The 24,943-nt window shown below is 39.6% G+C and overlaps 1 protein-coding gene across 2 annotated transcripts in view; it reads right to left on the bottom strand.

The window, feature by feature from the left end:
- The window catches only part of rtn4rl1b (reticulon 4 receptor-like 1b), a 226,541-nt gene extending 202,699 nt beyond the window's left edge, over positions 1–23,842 (bottom strand). The window contains exon 1 of one of the 2 annotated variants that reach the window (XM_067365644.1): positions 23,067–23,842. In XM_067365644.1, coding sequence (XP_067221745.1) covers positions 23,067–23,079 — 13 coding nt within the window. In that variant the 5' untranslated portion in view covers positions 23,080–23,842. The remainder of the gene's footprint in view (positions 1–23,066) is intronic. The other variant, XM_067365645.1, reaches the window with a different exon arrangement.
- Positions 23,843–24,943: the final 1,101 nt, after the last annotated feature.

Genomic DNA, 24,943 nt, shown 5'->3' with positions numbered 1-24,943 from the left:
CCTTCAGCTGAGACACTTCAGATGTGCACTGTTCACCATGATGGTTTTGAATTGGAGTGATTGAAGTGTGATGATCAGAGTCACTTCAAAATGGAAAATACATTTAATTGCAGTGCAAATCTTTCATATAGGCTACATAAAATTATAATGAGAACATTATAATTGTGTGCTTGGGACATGGTTTTTAATGATGAAACTTTTGTCTTTGTAATCAGGCTCTCAAAAATTATATAAAAATTTAGATTTATCGGCCAATATATCGGTTATCGGCTTTCAAATATAAAGAATTATCATCTGTATCGCCAAAAATATCAGTGCATCCCTAGAAATTCTGATACATGCAATGACTAATCATTATGATATGTAGGCATTTTTATCTTTATGTACACAATGATAATCTTTTACATTGTAATCCTTTTATTTTTAATATCTGGCATGTTTGTGTGCTGCTGCACCATTGACTTTAGACCAGGTTTCAGTTGGTCGATGGCGCAGTCGTTTTCAGTTGCTTCGAAATAACAACACGCCAACAGTGCGCCTGAACACACATCGTTTTCAGACCAGCACGCCCATGGGCGAACAGATGGACGCAAATGCATTTGCTATTAAAACAACATTGGCGCTGGACATAATAACTGATAACTGCGTTGGGCTGAAACAAGTAAAAAACATGTGTCGTGCCTGGCATCACATTGTGCCAGGTGTATGATAGGGCCCTAAACCATGTTAATCTATTCTATTACACCCAATGATCAAAATAATGAACTTTTAAAATAGCATCATATAACCCCTTTAAAACAGGCTAATGATGAGCAAAGTCTAAAGGGAGATTTTAACAAGGCTTTCTAAAGCTCACTGTCACAGTGTGACATTTCGAAACAATTTAAATCTTAACGCAATGGCATCTCTTGAAGTCTTTGAAAGCATGTTTATGAAGGCAGCTGGACAGAAGCCAATAAAATCTGCCAAAAACAGCCATAAATACCGAATGAGGGTGAGCCGCATATGATGGGGTAGGTTAAAGCATTTGTTTATGTTAAACGCTAGCACCTGTCCAACTGGCCACTTCCCAGAACAACAGTCTGCAGTGTCTGCTTTGTGACGCTGTCATATTCTGCAGAAGATGGGGCCTGTGGATGGACTCATACCAGCGCAGCCACACACACGCAGCTAATGCACCTGCTTCACCACAGCTGCATCTGCATAAAGCCAGCGTCCTTGCCAATCAGCAAGATAATTGCGGCAGCATTGAGAGACTTCATGTGTGGACCACAGCCTTCTGCTAGGTTTTTGTCTTGGTTGTTATTGTGTTTTTTTGTTTGTTTGTGCCGGTATTCATTCATGTGCCATTAGACAAGAGTGATATGGGACATGGGGAATTTTAGGGGTTGTGTGAGTTCATTAGCATAACAATATTAGCAGGGTTTGAACAATATCTTAGGAAATGAAAAGCATTATAAATGTAAATTCACTTGAAGTATGATAAACATTTAATGTTCCAAAATAGCATTTACACAGCAATGCCATAAAATAATTAAATAAATAATAAAGTGATAATTCTCAAAGAACCATTTTTTTTGTGTGTGTGTATGTGTGTGAAGAACATTTTAACATTCTAAAGAGTCTTTTTCCACTACAAAGAATCTTTTGTGGAATGAAAACCATCATGGAACCATCAATGCCAATAAGGAACCATTATGTTTAAGAGTGTACTATGCCCTGCTGTGAAGCTCAATTATGTTGTGGAAGATGATAAGCCATATCCCGAACAGTTTAACCAAAATGGTCTGCCAGGTTAACGTTAGCTCATAAGCTCTTCAACCTACTAGATGATCAATCTGCTAAATCAGCTTCATCTGTCAAACCAGCTAGCATTGTAAACTGGTTTTAGGTAGCTTTTTTAGTAGCATGGTAATGGAGTTCAAAATTTCCTAGCAATTTCATAGCAATTAAATATGTATTCGATTTTTCACTACTTCCTTTGACTATCAGCGCCATACTAACTGTAAACTGAAGCTAAAGTTGAAAAATAAAGGAAAAGAAGGCCTTGTCGCATCTTGGTTCCACTTGTGTGTAAAAACTTAAACGGCCCCTTTCGATGACCCTAACCTACTGTGAATAATGTATAGTTTCAGAGTAAGCACAAGGTAGTATCTCTTTCACTAAAGCATTGCACATTTTTCTTGAACCCCAAAGGCAAAGAGCAATAGAAGAGAAGAGAAGCTTAAATAATGAAACCGTTACAGAGAAAAATGTGACCTGGAAAGGACTGGAGGATAGAAAACATAGCTTTTCTTTTCAGTAGGAAAAAAAATCTGCTCAATTCATTGAAGTCCAGGACAATCCCTGCTGTATGTTGTGTGCTCACAGTTGACAAGATGGAAGCTGTCTTGAAAACTATTTTCTATGGTACAGGTTTTCAAAAGGAGTGCTTTACACATACAGACGTGGACAAAATTGTTGGTACCCTTGATAAATATGATCAAAGATGACTGTAAAAATAAATCTGCATTGTTTATCCTTTTGATCTTTAATTCATTAAATTACCAAAAATCTAACATTTCATTTAAGGAAAAGAACTGAAAGTGAGGGGAAATCACATTATGAAACACGTTGGCCACAATTATTGGCACCATTTTATTCAATACTTTTTGTAACCTCCTTTTGCCAAGATAACAGCTGATGCCTGATGAGTTTGGAGAACACCTGACAAGAGATCAGAGACCATTCCTTCATGCAGAATTTCTCCAGATCCTTCAGATTCCAGCTCATGGTTGGTGCTTCTTCACTTCAGTTCACTCCACTCATTTTCTTTAGGGTTCAGGTCAGGGGACTGGGATGGTCATGGCAGAAGCTTCATTTTGTGCTCAGTGACACATTTTTGTGTTGGTTTTGATGTTTGTTTTGGATCATTGTCCTAATGGAAGATCCAACCACAGCCCATTATTGGATTTCTAGCAGAAGAGGTCAGGTTTTGATTTTTATCTGTTGGTATTTGATAGAATCCATGATGCCATGAATCTAAACAAGATGTCCAGGACCTCCAGCAGAAAAATAGGCCCACAACATTAAAGATCCAGCAGTATATTTAACCGTGGGCATGGGTACTTTCTATCCATGTGTGCACCAAACCCATCTGGTGGGTTTGCTGCCAAAAAGCTCTTTTTTTATTTTCATCCGACCATAGAAGCTGGTCCCATTTGAAGATCCAGTCTTGTCTGACAACTGAATATGCTGAAGATTGTTTCTGGATGAGAGCATTTTTCTTGAAACCCTCCCGAACAACTTGTGGGGATGTAGGTGCTGTTTGACCATTTTTTAAGGCTTTCTGAGACTCAACTAATCTCTGCAATTCTCCAGCTGTGATCCTTTGAGAGTATTTGGCCACTCAAACTCTCCTCCTCACTTCACATTAGGACGATTTAGACACACATCCTCTTCCAGGCACATTTGTAACATCTTTAGTTGATTGGAACTTCTTAATTATTACCCTGATAGTGGAAATTGGGATTTTCAATGCTTTAGCTATTTTCTTACAGCCACTTTCTATTTTGTCAAGCTCAACAATCTTTTGCTGCACATCAGAACTATATTCTTTGGTTTTACTCATTGTGATGAATGATTAAATGATTAGTTCACTTTCAAATAAAATTTTCCTGATAATTTACTCACCCCAATGTCATCCAAGATGTTCATGTCTTTCTTTCTATTCTGCTTATGGAAAAAACGGAACTGGCACTGCGTTCGTTACGTAAGTAGAATGGGGAAAGCATGGGGTGAGTAAATTATCAGGAAAATTTTATTTGAAAGTGAACTAATCCTTTAAGGGAATTTGGCCTTTGTGTTTACACATATTTGTAAACACTGGACAATTTCATGTTCATGATCACCCTGGTGTGCTAAAAAATGTAAGTATGAATGGGAATATACTTCAGAGATATTTTACTCATAAAAAAATTCTAGGGGTGCCAATAACTGTGGCCAACGCGTTTTGGAGAAAAACATTTATTTCATAATGTGATTTTCCTTTTCCTTCAATGAAAGGTTAGATTTTTGGTCATTTTACGAATTAAAGATCAAAAGGATAAACAATGCAGATTTACTTTTACAGTCATCTTTGATCACATATATATATATATATATATATATATATATATATATATATATATATATATATATATATATATATATATTTATATATATTTTTTTTTCAATAAAAAAATACAGTAATACAGTAATATTGTGAAATATTTTTACAATATTTTATTCCTGTGATGCAAAGCTGATTTTTCAGCATCATTACTCCAGTCTTCAGTGTCACATGTTCTTTCAGATATCATTCTAATAAGCTGATTTGGTGCTCAAGAAACATTTCTTATTATCAATGTTAAAAACAGTTCTTATGTGTCACGAATACAGCTTCTCCGGCGCTTCATCCGGACCACCGGAGGGAGCCATCCCCTGAATATTGACTATTCGTATCTGGACTCCATTTCCCATAGGCCCGCATTCCTGGGACTGATTACCCATGCACCTGCACCTTATCACACTCACACTATTTAAGACACACACACACACTCCCAGTCGCGAAGTCTTGATTTGCTGTAGTGATCATTTCTGAGCGTTTATTGTGGACTGAACTTCTGTTATTACCTGGACTGTATATCTCTGCTGAACCTTGCCGCCTGCCTCGACTCTTGCCTGTTTATCGACCTTGTGATTGTTAGCCGCCTGTCTTGAACTCTGCCTGTTTCCTGTTTATGCCTGTTTGCTGCCAGCCTCGACCCTTGCCTGTCCCCGACTACGGTACTGTCTTGCCCCTGTTTGTTACTAACGCTATTAATAAAACTGCAAATGGATCCTCTGTCTTCCGACCCATCATTACAGAAGACTTCGCCATCCAACGATCCAGCAGCTTTGGCCCAGATTTCCACTGAATTATCTGCCCAGGCAAATCAACTGGCCATGCACCATCTCCAGCTCTCACGCCTCACGTCCCTCTCCGAAGAGCTGGTAAAAACGCTCCAGGGCCTACGTCTCAACCCCGCCGAGATTTCCACTCCGGCACCTGTTGTTCCATCCACACCTCTGCACAACAGTCCACCGGCCATGAATCCTCGTCTAGCGCTTCCAGAGAAATTCGACGGCACACCAACCAAATGTAAGGGCTTCCTTTTACAATGTTCATTATACGTGAATCAACAACCCACGTTATATTCCACGGAGGCCAGTCGGATCTCCTTCGTATGTTCGCTGCTTACCGGGAGGGCACTGGATTGGGCCACCGCCGTCTGGCAGGACGATGGTTCCGTATTCCCCACCTTTGCTAACTTCCTTCAACGATTCCGGGAGGTGTTCGAACACTCTGCAGGAGGTCTGAGTCCAGGCGATCAACTACTTTCGCTCACTCAAGGTAACGCCACGGCGGCAGAGTATGCTTTACAATTCCGCACACTGGCTGCACAGACTAACTGGGTGGAGGATACATTAAAGCTTCTGTTCCGCCGAGGACTATCAATGGATTTACAGGCTGAACTTGCATGCCGAGACGAGGGCAGCTCTCTAAATTCCTTCATTGATCTAACCATACACATCGACAACCTACTACGCACACGACGACCTACTCGTTTATTCAGTCCTGATACCCCAGTCTCTGAGGCCATGCAGCTTGGCTACACACCCCTCAAACCCGATGAGAGCGAGAGAAGACGTCAAATGCACCTGTGTTTCTACTGCGGTCAAACTGGTCATCTTAAAGCTACCTGCCCAATCCGGCCAACGCCATCCAGTTCCAAAGGGGTGAGTTCTCTACAACAGTACAACTACGCACCCCACTGCTTAAAAATTCCCGTACAGCTCTGTTAATGAACAAACCGTTTCCTCACACGCACTCTTGGATTCGGGGGCGGCTGGAAACTTTATATCTGACACCTTCATCAAAGAACACAACATCCCACTCATTGACTGTACTTCTTCATTGACAGTGGAAGCGTTAGACGGCAAACCCATCGGAGGAGGGAAAATTACTCACATTACTTTGACATTGAAGCTCCAAACCGGTCTCCTGCATCAAGAGTTCATCAGTTTCTATGTCATACACTCGCCACAAAACCCCATTATCCTTGGTCTGCCTTGGCTTCGTTCACACAACCCACACATTTCATGGATGGAGGGAGAAATTACTCAATGGAGCCCGCACTGCCAGGAAAACTGCTTACGTTCTATAAAGCCCATATCGCTACACTCAGTGAAAATAGAAGAGAGAATTCCCGAAGGACTGAACATTCCCCCCGAGTATTCTGATCTGGCGATAGCTTTTAGTAAGCAGAAATCCACCGAATTACCTCCACATCGCCCCAGCGACTGTGCCATCGACCTGCTACCTGGAATAACGCTCCCCAAGGGAAGGATTTTTCCCCTGTCACAGCCTGAAACTGCGGCCATGCAAACTTACATAGAGGAGGAGCTAGCTAAGGGATTTATCTGTCCATCCACGTCACCCGCATCTGCAGGATTCTTTTTCGTCAAGAAGGACGGAGGGCTGAGACCATGCATTGATTACAGAGCTCTAAACGAAATGACGGTGAAATTTCGCTACCCCCTACCTCTCGTACCAGCAGCCCTTGAACAACTCAGACAGGCAAGATTCTTCACAAAACTTTATCTCCGATGTGCCTACAATCTCATTCGCATTCGAGAGGGGGACGAATGGAAAACGGCCTTCTCAACGACCACTGGACACTATGAGACCCTCGTTATGCCGTTCGGCCTGTCCAACAGTCCCGCTGTGTTCCAGTCCTACATCAATGACGTCTTCAGAGATATGCTGAATCGTTGGGTCATAGTATACATTGACGACATTTTGATTTATTCCGGTTCCATCGAAGAACACATCCAACATGTCAGGGCGGTTCTACAAAGATTGATCGATCATCACCTGTACGCTAAAGCAGAAAAGTGTGTGTTCCACCAAACCTCCACTACCTTTCTAGGTTACGTCATTAGTTCAGATGGAGTGGCCATGGATGACAACAAGGTGAGAGCTGTACTGGATTGGCCCAAACCACACACCCTGAAGGAACTACAACGATTCCTGGGTTTCGCAAACTTCTACAGACGCTTTATTCGCAACTTCAGCTGTGTAGCAGCTCCCTTGACCGCCATGACCAAACGCTCATCCTCTCGTCTGTCTTGGTCCGAAGAAGCAATCCAAGCCTTTCAAGAATTAAAGAACCGTTTCACTACCGCTCCTATACTTCATCACCCAAACCCTGAACTTCCTTTTATAGTCGAGGTGGACGCTTCTAATACAGGCATCGGGGCTATCTTATCTCAACGGCAGGGCAACCCAGAAAAAATGTTCCCTTGTGCTTTCTACTCACGCAAACTATCCGCTGCTGAGCGTAACTATGACGTAGGGGACAGAGAACTGTTAGCTATGAAGGCGGCCCTGGAAGAGTGGCGTCATTGGCTGGAGGGAGCCAAACATCCATTCACCGTGCTCACTGACCACAAGAACCTAGAGTACCTCCGCACCGCTAAACGCCTGAATCCCCGCCAAGCACGCTGGGCCATGTTCTTCACCCGATTCCAGTTCCACGTCACCTATAGACCCGGTTCCAAAAACACTAAAGCAGACGCACTATCACGCCAAACTGAAAACATTGATCAAGTTCAACCCGAAGAACGAATCATTCCAGAAGCTCTTGTTCTTGCACCCATACAATGGGACATAATCACCGAAATCACACAGGCCAACGAACAAACCGCTCCACCCGCTACCTGTCCACCGGACCGCAGCTATGTACCAGCACCTTTTAAGAGAAAGGGTTCTACACCATGTCCATGATTCACCCAGCTCTGGCCACCCGGGAGTCACTGCTACACTCAATCTACTTCAGAACCGATTCTGGTGGGAAACCATGCCTCAAGACACCACAAAATTCATCCAACAATGCACAGCCTGTCAAACATCAAAATCATCCCACCAAGCACCCGCTGGCTTATTACAACCCCTTCCCATTCCTCAACGCCCCTGGTCACACATCGCCATAGACTTTGTTACAGACTTACCACCTTCTCAGGGAAACACCACCATTCTAACAGTAGTTGATCGATTCTCTAAAGCCTGCCGTCTGATTCCTCTTCCCAAACTACCCACAGCTCTCGAGACCACGGAATTGTTATGTAACTATGTATTTCGTCTGTATGGATTACCTGAGGATATTGTGTCAGACAGAGGTCCCCAGTTCACGTCACGGGTTTGGTCTGCATTCTTTAAAAACCTCAACATAAACATTAGTCTCACTTCAGGCTACCACCCCGAATCGAATGGTCAAACGGAACGACTCAACCAAGAGCTCACACGATTTCTACGAACTTATTGTCAGAAACAACAATCTGAATGGAGTCGCTATCTAATGTGGGCAGAATATGCTCAGAACTCCCTACGGAAACCTTCTACGGGAATGACCCCCTTCCAGTGTGTCCTAGGCTTCCAACCACCCATGTTCCCTTGGTCAGGGGAACCATCTGAGCTTCCGGCAGTCAACTCCTGGATGCAGGGGAGTGAGGAGACCTGGAATCTGGCTCATCACCATCTACAACGAGCAGTCAGGAGACAGGAGGAGCAGGCTAACCGTCATCGCCGACCCAATCCTCAGTATGCCGTTGGTCAATGGGTCTGGTTGTCCACCCGGGACCTACGAATGAGACTCCCAAGCAAGAAACTCAGTCCCAGGTATGTCGGGCCTTTCCAAATTCTCAAACAAATTACCCCAGTATCTTTCCGTCTCGATTTACCTGCTAATTATCGCATTTCTCCCACTTTTCATGTTTCCCTGCTGAAACCCTCCGGGGGTCCGAGGAGGGGCCCGGAGGAGGCTGAGGGTCCACATCCCCCACCACTGATGATCGAGGGCGAGGAGGCTTACCAAGTTCGAGGGCTACTCGATTCCCGGCGCCGGGGTCCGAGGCTCCAGTATCTCGTTGACTGGGAGGGGTACGGTCCAGAGGAGCGATCCTGGGTCAACGCGAATGACATCCTGGACCCCACTCTTGTGGAAGAATTCCACCGGACGCATTCGGAGAGACCGGCCCCGTGACCTCGTGGAAGGCCTCGGCGCCCGCCTCCTCGCGTCAGGAGCCGCTCGCAGGGTGGGGGCTCTGTCACGAATACAGCTTCTCCGGCGCTTCATCCGGACCACCGGAGGGAGCCATCCCCTGAATATTGACTATTCGTATCTGGACTCCATTTCCCATAGGCCTGCATTCCTGGGACTGATTACCCATGCACCTGCACCTTATCACACTCACACTATTTAAGACACACACACACACTCCCAGTCGCGAAGTCTTGATTTGCTGTAGTGATCATTTCTGAGCGTTTATTGTGGACTGAACTTCTGTTATTACCTGGACTGTATATCTCTGCTGAACCTTGCTGCCTGCCTCGACTCTTGCCTGTTTATCGACCTTGTGATTGTTAGCCGCCTGTCTTGAACTCTGCCTGTTTCCTGTTTATGCCTGTTTGCTGCCAGCCTCGACCCTTGCCTGTCCCCGACTACGGTACTGTCTTGCCCCTGTTTGTTACTAACGCTATTAATAAAACTGCAAATGGATCCTCTGTCTTCCGACCCATCATTACATTATGCTTAATATTATTCTGTTTTCATGACATTTATTTAAAAAAGAATTCTTTTGTAACATTACAAATGTCTTTACTGTCAATTGATCAATTTTAGAATAGTATTAGAAGACATGATTTTGACCAAACTGCACAGCCTTAACTGACCCTCTGTCCTTGCTTAATCAGCCTCTGCATACTGCAATCAGAACTTCCTCTCCACTTCTTTCCACTAGTCAGATTTTTCCAGTATTCCTTTAAATTTCCATTGATAGAAGATCCTCCAGTGAATCTCATAATTTCTTTGTGCCGTGCACTTTTAAAGAAGACTCTCAAAGATGTGAATTAAGCAAAGTAAAATGCAAATACAATCAAAGTGATTGAAATGAAGTTCTCAGCTCCCTTAGTAACGTGAGGTCTTGATGTCAAGCCCAAAGATGGGCACAAAGGCTTTGGTGAATACAGCCTTCTGATTGGCCAGCTGAGGTTGGTTGCTGGGCTTTGTGGTGTTGGCAAATTGCAAAAGGCTGCTATAACCTCCTGATCTATTATGGGGGAGAGCAACCGTGACAAAGAATACCAGTTCCCTCCATTAATATCCCGAAATAAGCTATTGCCTGTCCTTGCAGCTGCAGCCTTTGCCTCATTTTCATTTCTCTCTCCATTAAATTTACATTTTATATACATTCTCCTTGGCTCCTCTAAAAATATGTTAATCCACTACAAAATATGCATCTCTGTGGCATCTTTCTTTTGTTGCAATGTTTTTCTTTCATTGCATTACATTGCTCTTTCTCTAGCTCTGTGGTGAGGTGTTTTTTTGTGGTTTAAATGAAGAGACACAGATGGGGGATAAAACAGGATTTATTGTGGCCTAAAAGCTCGACATTCATATGGGAATATGGAAGTGTAAATGAGCTGGTTGGCACAAAGTGTTCACTTGCTCTTCTGTTGTTTATACTAGATGAATTACTGATATGGCTGTGGTACAAAAGACAAGGGCAAATCTGCTAAACCAATGGCTCTCCCAGAGGTTGTCCTGACACTAAAAGCTTCAATCACACTTAGACTGAAATAGAGTTTAAAGAGTAATGAAAGTAAATAAAAAGCTTCACTACAGGACAAATCAATTACAGCTGCAATCTAGGTCATGTCTTTTTATAGCATTTCAATTGAATGGTCTAAGCATGCAACATGCAGTAAAGCCTTTAGATTACTTATTAATTCAAATTATTATTATTATTATTACTCTACATAAAAGATTTTTTTTTATATAAAATGTATGAATCTTATTTTAAAAATATTTTACAATAATAAATTATATTAATACAAAATTAATTCATTATTATTATTAGTAGTAAATAAAATAAAATAAAAATTTAAATAAAATGTACACATCTTAATTTTAAAAAATAATCATACTACTACTACTACTACTACTAATAATAATAATAATAATAATAATAATAATAATATCTCAAGGTTATATTATTTATTAATTAATACAATTATTTTAAAAATAAATTTTGACAATTTTGACGTAAATATCGGTTGCTTTTCCATACTGCCACAATGCTAATGTAGTAAGTGGTTGCCAGGGTGTTCTAAGGGATTTTTGTGCATTGCTATATGGTTGCTTGGTGGCTTCTTACACTATAAAAAGTAATATGCTCTATCTACTCAATAAAATTGTAGGAACAGAATACAAGCAATATTATTAATTAAATTCAACATATAAGAATTGAGTTAGAATTAATCAAATTAATTCCTTAAAAGTCAACCATTTAAAATGTGTAAAATTAGCAAACACCATTAAAAAAACACAAACTGACATAAAAAGCAAAGAGTCAAACTGCCCAACTAAATGAAACACTGATCACCATAATGATGACTTAACATTTTCAATAAAATCAAACATCTGTTACTTCTTGTGTTTCTCTTTCCTTCAGTGATTCTGCTTGTTATCATCAGGAATGTTGGCAATAAAAAATAAAAAGTTCTTTGATGTCTGTCTGTTATTCAGATATATTTTAATGTTACTTAAATTTTACTTGTTTTAAATGGTAGACATTTAAGGAATTAATTTTGATTCATTCTAACTCAATTCTATTTGTTGAATTTAATTAATAATAGCCTATTGCTTGTAATCTGTCGCCAAAATTGTATGTAGATATACTTTTTACAGTGTGGCCCATGTCAAAAGAGCCCATCCGCAGGTTTCTATGATCTTTGTGGTCATCAGATATAGATTGCCATAAAGGTGAGTCACAGGTAGCACAGGGAGGATTGCACTCCCATAGCAATGTACGCAATGAATATCTCACACTGTTCCACAAACTATTGCAGTTTCATTTCAATCTCTAGCTGAGTGGGTTCCAGTATTAATGAAAAAGCTGATTACATATCTGTATATCATTTTCAACCTACTCCATATCCAAGGAAAGAAACATTGTGCATGTATGCTTTCATTTGAATGCCTTTTTGTTCTGAGAACAATGTAGTTTGGGATGAAATGATAAGAGATGCATGCTTTTTCTGTGGATTTTCATTATTGTTGCAAGCTAAAATTGCTTTGCTGTATCCTTTATTAAAAGGTATCAGGTGTTTAGAGAGTGCACAAAGATACAGAAATATAGAGATAAAAAGAATGGGATACAAGGCAGACTGATTAACTTGCAATACTCTGAAAACCAGTCCAGTTGTAATATGAATTTCTGGTGTCTATAAATATAGAGGAATTCAACAAATCTGTTCACTGTTGATGTACTGCAATGTGTGTTTTGGGTGTCAAGAATATGGCTGAAAAAGTAATTGTATCATTAGCTGTATTTTGAATCCACAGTAAATCAGAGTATCTCTTCTTTGTAGTTTTTTTTGGTATCGTATGCAGGAATATCTCTTTATGTGGCCTTCACACTGCTATTGAGAGCTTATTTCAGACCTTGACATCATGCATACTGATTCAGGGCAGGGTTGTGCTTTCAGAATTTAATTGAGAATTTCTTTTAAATTAGCAAATGTACCAAACAGGATACAGAAGTGAATACAAATTTAAATCAAATAAAGTAGAACATAGATTTTTAAACAGAACACAAGTGTGTGCCGCAACTGTGTGTATAAAGGGCACAGAGGTTTCCAGGGGTTTGGTATTGGGTGGCAATATTTGCCAAACTCAGTATGCATTGGGAGATTTAATCTACTGTTTATTTGGACAGGAAGCAGTTTAACATTTTATGACCTGCCCTAATGTCAAAATGGTAACATATGAGACACGCAAGCATAAAGTGGCTTGTGTAGACAATCTAAGAGTGGATGTTTGTAGCAGTACCTTTGTTAAAGTAAATATATTAGTGTTTTCTGACTTTTCAGTTGCAAAGTGTATCAAGCCCTTGTAAAATCCTGTGATATCGTCTTATAAACAATCAAATGAAATTTTATTGCTCAAAGACAGTTCTCTCATAACTTGAAATCTAACAGAGAACTCAGTCTCAGATGATTCTCCAAAAAAAATCCCTTTGACACAAATGTTGACATACAGTAAGAGTAAATAGCTATAAAAGGAATGGATTACATAGCATTTGGTTTTGGAAGAATTTGATTAGAAACATTTTAGCTCATATTCAAATATATATTTTTTCATAGATTTTAATCTAGGGAGTATCTGAACAATTTGAAATATTCTCAACATTGTTGACTCCAACATATAATTCAAAGGTCCCCCAGTCCCCCCACATAGGCTAAGATATTTTCAGTATCTCTGCCATAATTGATAATATTGATTGTTTTAAAACTTTTTTATTAACAGAAATGTGGAGTATGCACTCTTAAAAATAGAGGTTCTATGAAGAACATTTAACATCCATAGAACTTTTCCATTCCGCAAAAGGTTCTATAGTAGAAAAAGGTTCTTCAGATTATTTAAATGATTAAAGGCATAGTTAACTTAAAAATGAAAAATCTCTCATTTATTACTCACCATCATGTCGTTCCAAAACCTTAAGACCTTCTTTCATCTTCAGAACACAAAGAGCTTTCCAAGAGCTTTCTTACCTCCCTATAGACAGCAACATCATAACAAATTTCAAGGCCCAGTTAAAGACATCGTTAATATAGCCCATGTGACTACAGTGGTTCAACCTTAATGTTATGAAGCAATGTGAATACTTTTTGTGCACAAAAACAAAACAAAAATAATGACTTAATTCAACAATCTCTTCTCTTCCCTGTCAGTCTCCTATGCTGTTAACATTGTAAACACAGTGCAGCGCTTCCGGGTTCTACGTTAGAATGCCAGCTCGTTATTGGCCAGCTCCTGAGTCAGCATCACACGCATGCGTCATGCTGCTCATGTGTACAGTGTCGGCCAATACTGTCAAATGGACTATTTTAATTATGTCTTTACTACCTTTCGCGGCCTTTAAATGGGTTAAGATGTTCCGAAGATGAACGAAGGTCTTACGTGTTTGGAACAACATGAGGGTGAGTAAATAATGACAGAAATTTCATTTTTGAGTGAACAATCCCTTTAATTCATCCTATGGCCTAATTGGAAGTTTTCCTAGTTGAGAACCACTATTTTAAACTAAGATTACTTGGATGAAGATTCTCCATTCGATCTCCATTTAATCTCATTGCGATGCATTTGAGATGTTAAATTTATCTCACTTGTTATTTTTCTTTCATACAGCTTTTTTTCCTCCGTGCATAAGGTTAAACATGAATATGGCCATATTAGCTTTTAAAAGGAGATAAACAGGCTCATTCTACCCCCAGGAGGACTTTGTGCCTGGCACCCCAATGTAGAGTTATTGATAGAATATCTTGGAGGGAATGCTGATCTTTGAATTGCCTTCAATCATACAATGAAGATCCTTCAGGCAAGAGAAGGCCTTATAACACAGAGGAATTGCTTCTTATTTGGTTCTTTTTCTCAGGGCCTCAATCACTCACTCATTCATTCAATCTAAGAGCAAAATGTAAAACAATGCCCAGCGATGACTGAGATTCCTTCTGTGGCCTCGATCCAAGATGATGATCAGGTTTGTCTCAACATAAAGAAAGTGAATATTATCCAATTCACATCCAGTTTCTATATTATGTCTCATCTCATAGAAGAAAGCACGGATAGAAGTAGAGAACCAGGAGAGAAGTGAGAGAGTGAAATGAGGCAAACAAAAGGGTGTCTAAAAATTACTCTGGAAGATTACGGTCAGTTCATAGTCTCTGGCTATTATAAGCTCCACACTGAGAGTTTTATAATTAAACAAACCCATAAAAAAGACTTCCATCAGAGGCAAAGATTTTTCTAAAATGCACTGTATTGCTATGCTGATACTGTTTCCATCATCTGCATTATGGTCGGCACAGCAGGAACATAAAACCAGCATTATCACGAGAACAGATTCTGAAGGACAACGGTTATAATAAAAAAGAGAGAGCAGTAGGCATATGTGTCAATGTGTGAGCTTATCCTTGCATATACATTGATTTATGCACTGTACCGTACAGTATATCTTTGCATGGCTGCTTCAATTCACACATGTTCTCTCTGGAATTTACGTGCATCCCCGATGATTATCTAGTTCCTCAGTCAGCGCCATCCACATGTCATGTGTTAGTAGTGCAATGTGACAGATGCCAGCCAAAGCCTGCAGGGAGGATAGCATCCCTGTCTCAGTACTCACTGGTCATGGCACTATGGGACTGAAAGCATCTCTCGAGCGAATCTGTCAGTGGAGCGTTAGAACGCTTGGGACGACTGTCAACACTGTTGCACTGTCATATCCTTTCAGGCCATCATGCACCTTTTTTTTTTTTGAAGGGGACCCCGTGGAAATTCTGGCTTACTTAGTGTTGTAGTCCAGATAAGATATACACAGAAGTCATGGTTTGGTATGTACCTCAGTTTTGGGTTCACGATTGGTACGGTTTCAGTACAATAGAAAAAACCTAATTACTGCTTGTTAGTTAGTAAAGTTGTTAAGTTCAGGTATTGTGGGTAGGATTAAGGAATGTAGAATAAAGTCATGCAGAATAAGGCATTAATATGTGCTTTATAAGAACTAATAAACAGCCAATATCCTAGTAATATGCATGCTTGTAAGCAACTATTTAATAGTGAGAATTAGACCCTAAACTAAAGTGTTAAGGGAAAAAGCTTGTTTTTTTTTTTTTCTTTTCATTAATTTTGAACGAACAGTAGTGCAAATTACAGTTTGTTCCACCTAGCAGCATTTAGTACCCCGAGGTAGTTGGTACAGTACAGCCTCCTTTAATGTATTAAGCACTAAGCAGTAAACAGAATGCACTCTTGCATAGGTCAAATATTTTTTGCAGGGCTGATAAAAATAGGTATTTGGTCACGATCAGCTATAAAACTGAAAAGCATCTTGTGTTATAAAAGTACAAAATAAACAAATGTTACAATTTGCTCCACTTAAACTATATTTAAACATTCAAAGCTTAAGCCCAATGCTCCATTTCGTGCACAGTTAAGAGCACAAGCCTACTCCTTTTTCTGTGAGCATCTGCATCATCTTCTGCTCTTTTTCCTGTTGTGGTGGTTAGCAAACACTGTTGCATTACCAGATTGGAGTGTGGATCACCTGTGACTGACTGTATTCATTGTCTAACTCCATGAACTGAACCGTGACGTCCGTACTGTAGAGTTCGGGATGAATACATGTGCCATCACACCCTAATATATTAATATTTAAATATTACATAAATATTATATACTTTTCATGCAACATTAAAGGTACAATTTGTGATATTTTTTTCCGCTAGAGGTCGCTAGAAGCCTATTCAAAACAAAGGCGTAGTTTGATGACGCCAAGTTTTAGAGCGGAAACTTGGGACATGTGGTCTCCATCTCAACGGACGGTGCAAAAGAATAGGGATTGGAGTCTGGAAGAACTCATGTTCGTGGATGCGATTATTAACGTTACTGTAGTATGAAGCAGAGCAGGACCGAGTGTTGCGGGAGCTGAACGAGGAGCTGGAGCGATTGATCAACACACGCCTCACGAGCAGCGGAACTTTTATTATGACACAGCCGCCGGCGCCGCTTCCGCTTTTCCGGTCATGAGTTTACGGGAGCTGTCCTTGTCGACAGAACCAGCGGCAGATGATAAACAGTAATTATGTTCCATAAATAAGTAACACAATCCACCATAAAATGTGCAAGAAGTAAATAAGGAACTGCTTGAAGCAAGCTAGTGGTTTGCTGGACGCTAGACACTATTTCCGCATTTGCCACGGCACTGTTGTCATGTGGTTTCTACGTCAGTAAAGGCGGTAACAAAGGTAACTGACGTCATTGACAGGCGACTGCACTGCCCCGTGTCACTGTTTAGAATGGGGATTTTCTCATGATTTACAAGTAGTTGAAAACATTAGAGATATTGTTAGTAATCAGCTGGACAAAATATATAACACTAGCCTAGTGGTTTTTGGATATTTTACTGCAAAAATTTTACATATTGTACCTTTAAGCTGAAACAATCCTTCGTTCAAAAATCTGATGGCACGTACCCAAATTGAAAGTGGATGACGTCTTTTTCCCACCTCCCTTCCTTTCTACTCTACTCATCTCCTAACATCAACGGACCTTACATTGACATTGACCTTTCCACCGCAATTAGTCACTTAATCAGAAATTAATTATTAATATTAACAAAACCAACAGGGCTTAGGGTTGTTTGTCTCTCTTACCTCATTATCATCCACTAATGACCAAGCCAGCATCTCATTTCCACTCCAAAGAAAGATGAGAGATATTTGTGCTGAGATTTCAGGTGTTGGTAAAGGGCACTTAGAGATGCCACATGCTACGCTGGAGACTTCCTCCCTTCTGGACACCACAGCAGCCAGGAAATGTGTATTTAATTACAGTTTGTGTATGAATTATGAGATAATGAGAACATTGTTGCAAGACAAAATGTCAGGTACAGGCATCCAGATTGCACACTCATTCTTATAAATTATAATGTACAGTCATCATTCTAATGCCAGTGGAAGTCACCCTTATGGAGAGTTAAAACAAAAAACTAGATTCATAAACGAGCACATAAAATTTGAATAAAACATTCATCCTAACCAAGTGTGTCCTGTGCCCGGTCAAAAGGTGCACAAAGATGAGGGCATAAGTAGAAAATGACACTCATTAAAATACCACTTCCTGTGCAACTAATTACTTATAATTACCGAAAGCTGGAATGATAAGAATTTATGTCCCATGGGATAGGGTAAGATGACAGGCAATGCCGCTTGCTGGCCTCTGCGCTCATCCTTTTGTCATTCAGTGAGTGTCCTTCAGGAAATGAGCTGCTTGGCATGCAAAGAGGTCTGAGGCATGTTTCATAGCTGTGTGGTAATTGAAGTCCAGTGATTTGATCAGAGCATATGTATTAATACACTACTGAATTACACTGAGCTGAGGAAAAAAAAACATATTATGCTTTCTTCTTTCGCTTCAGATGGGTTCCTAAGTTAAATCAAAAAATATCTTTAGCCAATCTAAAAAAAAGTTGCTAACATTTTATGTTTTTCTTAATATAGAATAATGTGCATATTTGACAAACTGGGGACTTTACAGTGCTTAAGGGAAATAATATTGACCTATGGATGACGAATAGATGAAATATCAGATTGACCAGAATCAAGTATTCCAGAGCACTGTGTAATAGAGTACAAGAGTACCCATTCACTCTTTTAGCAGCCTTGGTTCTGGAAATATTTCTCCCATAGTTCTTTAAAAAACAAGTCTTCATTTAAGAGTTACAAGCCACAAACCAAACCAACCAGCTACAAAGTAAATCACAACATTACATACTGTGATTTGAAGCAAAAAAGTATTTGAAAATTGGACAAAAAGAATGTGTACTTAAAGGAGACCTATAATGCCCCTTTCACAAGAGGTAATGTAAGTCTCTGGTGTCCCCAGAATGTGTCTGTGAAGTTTCAGCTCAAAATTCCCCACAGATCATTTATTATAGCTTGTCAAATTTGCCCCTATTTGGGTGTGAGCAAAAACATGCCGTTTTTGCGTGTCCTGGCCGCTTTCCAAAAGATGGCAGAGCTTTAACAGCTCGCGCTTCAGTTGCTCAACAACAACAAAGCTGGAGAATCTCACGCAGCCAAAATGATGATTGTCAGTAACGGTCATTGTTCAAACACTGATGGAGAGACTCAGGAAGAAGTTACAGCTTTTAGAATGCATCTGGACATTTCTGAATGGTTAGTGGATAAATTTATGTAGTTGCTGTGGAGTTGATTCAACTCATCGACTAGCATGTGCCATCATGTTTATCTTTCGTGCAAATCCAGTGTTGATTGGACCCTCGTTTGTGAAGCAGTCCGGCGTAAAATGACGGCATCTTAACAACACTCCAATACAACAACAACTCTTCCTCTTCTCTAAAGCAGCCCAACATGGCCTCGCCCCCTTTGTTGCATGTTCTCGGGGGCAGAGTTTATGTAAATTTTAGCGTTGGTGATGCCACTAACCCAGGAAGAAGCTTGCTGTAGTTCATACCAGCCGTCTAGTCCTTAAACAGCAAATTCTTTAAAAGAAAATATCTTCCTTTGCATTCAACTTTGAGCGTCGTAACTCTTAAAAAATCATAATCAACCATCCATTTAAAAGCTTTAATGAGGGAAAAAACTACATAAAGCTTTGCAAATGACAATCATAAAAAACGATGGAGAAACATGAAATTATTGATTTAAACATATTGATTACATATATAAAAAACAATATATTTTACATTTTTGCAAAATATGGATATAATGCATACAAAGTTTGAGAATGTAGGGAATGTATTCTCTGATTGGTGGAGATTTTGTGACAAAAAAAGTTTGTATTCCACTGTTAAACAATTTTTTATTAAATAAGTTTAAAAAGTGCAGTCTATTGGCTTCAACAAAAGCATATACCATCGATTAACAACCTTGTAGATCACAGTAACTCTCTCAGTAAAGGTTTATAAGTTATAGTTAAAAATCAATTTCCCTGTGGAGAAAATGAATGGGATTTTAACTTCAAGAACCCAACTGTTGCACTTTATAACATCGATTATGGCAAAGGAAAATGTACTGCTATCACTCTTTACTATTGAATAACACTGTTGTGAAAATGAGAAAATGACGCTGAAGATTGATTGTGGTAAACATTTAAGCGTTAAATGTGAAGTATGTCATTTTTATTGTTAATGTATATTACAGTTACTATAAGTAAGCAATCATAAACACTTTGGCTCAGTGGCTCTTTGAGCTGTCCGACATATCAACTTCTGGCTCAACCAATGGAGTGTGTTTTATTGGACAGGACTACCTTTTTGGTAGAACAAAGGTGAGTCTTTCAGAAACCTGTTTGAAAACAGTCGCGGTTGCGGTTTCATTGGTGCTGGAAATTACAAATAATAAGGGGTAGCCCAAATAACAGCTGAGCAGGTGCAGGCTGTAAAGGTTGTCTCTAGTTACTCTGTATTTCAGTCTGGGGGTGTTTGTGGTGATGAGTGAAGGTCTCAGAAATGGAGAATATGAGCAGCTGTGCAGGAGAGTGGTGTCAGGCCACAGGTGTTCCCTCTCTTGCTTACCAACTGCCGCTTCCCTCTCCCATCCATCTGCCCATAACAACATTGTCTAGGATCACATCTGAATACCAACTTTCTCCACTCACAGCTGCATAATCATAGCTAATTCACAAAAGAGTTATTTCTCTCATTTCATTGCAGAGGTTTTGCAGGGAAAATCTCCTTGGTTTGCTAGCAGGTGTGGGTTATGCCTGGCTTTTTTGTTTTGTGCACAACGTAGAAATGAACCGGATCAACTCGAGCACAGATTATATTTGTCACCAGATGTAGATCAGGCTGGATTTCTGAGCCTGACAATGTTTCAAGGCTGAATTTCGAAATGAGGCCATTATACTGACAACTCAGCACAACAAACCAATTATAGTCTGAAGCACTGCCTTCAGATAAGCTTCAGAAATCTGAATATACAGTACCATGTAGCATCATATATACATGTTTCAATTTAAACAGCTGTCAGAAAAAGTGCAAGCAGAAGATAGAGAGAAACAGAAAGACAGAAAATAGGAAGCAGACTGGGCAGGATAAGTGTGCCTGCACTTATATATTAAACCAACCGAGACCAAAACATGCCTGTGTGTTGAAGTTGGTTTGGGAGGAAATTGAGGAAAAAATGTCAGGAAATTGGACCTCTTACTAGAAGAAACAGCACAGCCCTGCTGAGACTGGCACACAGGGCACTGCCACACAACCAGTTAGGCCGGACGTTTCTAAAAAAAATTCATACCAGTTAAAAGCGTCCAATAAATTCACTATTTTCTCACTGTTTTCTGCTTCTGCGTCATAGACATAACAGAAAACTACTGCAGAATGTTTCCGTAATTTCTAATGCACTCTGAAGTGAAAGACCAATTAATACCCAACAGAGCAAAGAAACCTCATTAGCCTAAAAGCAACTCATCTGACTTTTAAAAACAAAATTTCTTCATAATGATAAAAAACCCAAACCAAACATATAATAAAACCTAACACAGTTACTCAATTGGATGACCTTATCATTTGTCATGCTGTTGATAATTGTTGCCAGTGGTATCCATTTTGATGAAGCCAATTTACAGGTCTTATATTTGGTGATACTGAGGAGCATTGTAACACATGGGTGAGATGAAAACTTTTTTTTTTTTTCTTTTCATTTTTGACTTTGTGCATGGGGACAAATGAGGAAAACAGCTTATATATAATACAGAATGATGTTTTTTGAAAATGTAAAAATGAAGAATGTTTTCTGTGAGGGTTGTGTTTGTGGGTAAGGTTAGGGGTTAGGGGTTGGAATATACAGTTTGTACAGTTTAAAAATCATTATGTCTATGTAAAGTCCCCATTAAACTTGGCAACCCAAAATGTGTGTATGCTCACAAGTTTGAGGTTGATAATATTCACAACGACTTCGAATTTAAAAAGAATGATTACAGTATGTCCCAAAATATGCGGGACCAAATGTCTCCAAAAAGATGTTGCAAACCTACACTAGAGGTGGTGGTTTATTTCGAGGTAAATGAAAATCAGATCCAAATCAGTTCAAAAACCAACCACTCAGTTTTCATATCTGCACCACAGGCTCCTCACAGGCATTCATAAGGGGTCTTTATCGTGCCGGTGAGAGGCTTGATAGATGTGTTTTGTTCTTACGTCAAGTCTATTGAAATAACAATTGTCTCCGTGTTAAGCTTTGGGCCTCCTCCAAGGAAATTCGGTTTTCCTAACTGACTCACTATACACAGTTATAGCAGTCAGCAACCTCAGAGCTTGTGATAGTGCCATGCCATGCAAAAGATCTAGAGATGATTAAAAGTGGGGGAAATTGAAATGTCATAGTAATCTTTAAACAGTAAGATTTATGATCTGTTTAATCGCACATGATCTGATCTAGTGCAGGGGTGGTCAATTCTGATCCTGGCAGTGCACATTTTATATGCCTCCTTAATCTGACACACCCTTTTCAGGTCTTGGAGCCTCTGCTAAAGAGCCGACGATATACATCAGGTGTGTTAAATAAGGATCACTGCTGAGATACTCCCGGACCTGGACTGACAATCACAGATCTAGTGAAAACAAGTCTTTGCAATGATCTGCAGGTCATTCAAGCGTCTCCCACTGACAGCTCCATCACTAACCAGTTAAACTACAGACATACTATTGACTCCTTACACTTCATCATTTGATCATAAACAGTCCATAAATAATTGTGACAGACTGTCGGAGCCAAACCTGTTTAACCCACCAAGAGAAATATATTGTAGCCAGGCAGACAGCACAATGCTTTCAGATGAAAAACCGGCCATAAACTGCAGTGCGGCACCCACCACTAGCATCTTAAGAAAATATTTCATGATATGATGATGAATATTTTAAACACATCTGCTTTACGCTGAGCTTACCCGGGGGCAGACACACATGATTCTGGAAAGATGAACATGGATGAGATCTGTACTTAACAGCCTTTTAAATAAACTTTCAAAACCTTATATACTGCAACAAGCATCCTTATTTGTATGTATATAAAAAAAATCAATCATTAAATTTATATATAGCCTATATAAATAAAAAAAATAAGACTTTATAGTTTTTGCAAATACTGCAAGCATCTTAATCTATAATAAAACCCCTTTATGACATGAAGAACAGCTCAAATAGAAACAAAAAATAAAAACATATATTTAAAATAAATAAATAAATAAATAAATTACAAATATCCACCTAGCATGGAGTGATTCCACACAACCTATATACTCTCATCTTTATTTAGAAAAAAACATTATTCTAGTATAAATAGGCTATTCTCAAAATAAAAAAAATCAACTTCTGTCTATTTAAAAACAGCAGGGATAAAAGTTTTAAATGGCACTTACCCCGTTTAAACATGTTGGATATTGTTAATTCTCTGTCTGTCCACTCAGGTTCATTTATTCTTGTATTCCAGACGTCACACTGTCAGTAAGATGCCAAGCGATCTATCAAACGCTGTCTGATTTAATCAGAATACATAAATGTATGTACTCCTATAGCTCAGAGGAGACTTCTCACTGAATTTCAATTAGGCTAATTTATTGCAGTGCTGATGTCCATTTCATCCTGTGTGGTCCCGAGCAAATATTTCACAAGATGCAACTGAGAGCAGTCCAAAAGGAGAGGAACACATTCTGCAGTATTAATTGTTGTTATCCAGTGAATAGATTAAGCAGGGGCACCTGGTGGTGTAGTTCAGCTCTCAGCGACCCTCACGAAACAAGCAGTATTGTTGTATATTATCCAAAATTCTCTAAAAGCTCTTATTGCGAGATACTGGCACGTTTGAAATTTGGTTATCCCTCTAAAACACAGATTGTTGAGTAAATTCAGCAGATGGTCCTCAATCCGAGCCGCGGCAACTCTGGTGACGGTCTCTCGTGCACTCTTCAGAGACACTCTGTGCCGAACTATGGGGAGGTGTCCCGCTGCCTCCATACAAAATCTCCAACAATCCACCTTTTTGAAAGCATTTCGTCCAGATATTTCGGGTTTCGGGACACAGACAAATCATATACATGAGCGTTACACCTTCACATATCGAGCGAGGTGAGTGAGTGGCTCGAGAGTCGAGCGGCGGAATGAACAGATGATGCGCTCCAGCTGAGAGATGCGCGTGCCTGTGATACCTCAGAGCTTATGGGGCTCTCAATCCACTTATGGACTGTTCTTCCTCTCTCTCCCTCTCTCCCCAAAATAATCTGACATTACCATGTGTTGGTTTAGTGTTTGATATATTCTTGTTAAGAGCTCTATTTATTCTCTCTCTCTCTCTCTCTCTCTCTCTCTCTCTCTCTCTCTCTCTCGGTCTCTACACTGTAAAAAATTATTTTCATTATTTATTTATTTTTTTTCTTGTGTCAAGTCAACTTAGATTATTAATGTGGTTCAGATGACATAATATGTTGAGTTTCTGTTGATTAAATAAATCGCCATATTTGTATTAACTTAAATTTTAAAGGGATTGTTCACCCAAAAATGAAAATGATCCCATGATTTACTCACCCTCAAGCCATGCTAGGTGAGTAAATCATGCTATATGACTAAGCCATGCTATATGACTATCTTCTTTCAGAGGAACACAATCAGAAATATATTTAAAAATATCCTTAGTTCTCCAGGGTTTATGATGGTTGTGAATGGGGGGCTGTGTTTTGTCAAAAATAATGCATCCATCTATAAAAAAAAGTAGGTTAATCCATACGACTTCAGTGGGTGACCGACCGTACACAGTATGCACAAGTCGATTTGGGCAGAAGAGCAACCTTTGACCAGGATGCAATGACAAACACGGAGGCGCAGAGGAGAGAGCAAAACAAAACACCGGTCACGAATTCGAAGTCTAAAATGAGAAGAGGAGCTTAAATGTGTTGCACAGCCATATTTGTTTGAACCACGAGAGGCGTCTAAGCTACAATACTCCTACATCCTGCTTCATACATCACATCAGCGGATTACTCTACTTGCACATTCTGCGTACGGTCATCTGCCGGAAGCTAGTTATTTGAATTTATAAAGTTGTAAATATGGATATTTTCAAAAACTAATCACTTCACTTCAGAAGGCCTTTATCAACTCCCTGGAGTCAAATGGATTACTTTGTTTTATGGATGGATGCATTATTTTTGATAATAAATAATCAAAATTATTTATTATCGTATATATACCATATATACCAACACCAGCAGATGACATGGCAGCCCAAATCATCACTGACTGT

Source organism: Chanodichthys erythropterus, chromosome 17 (assembly GCF_024489055.1).
Source record: "Chanodichthys erythropterus isolate Z2021 chromosome 17, ASM2448905v1, whole genome shotgun sequence".
In the NCBI taxonomy this organism is placed as follows: Eukaryota; Metazoa; Chordata; class Actinopteri; order Cypriniformes; family Xenocyprididae; genus Chanodichthys; species Chanodichthys erythropterus.
The sequence above is the reverse complement of the archived record's forward strand: the minus strand, read 5'-3'. Positions and strand labels throughout refer to the sequence as shown.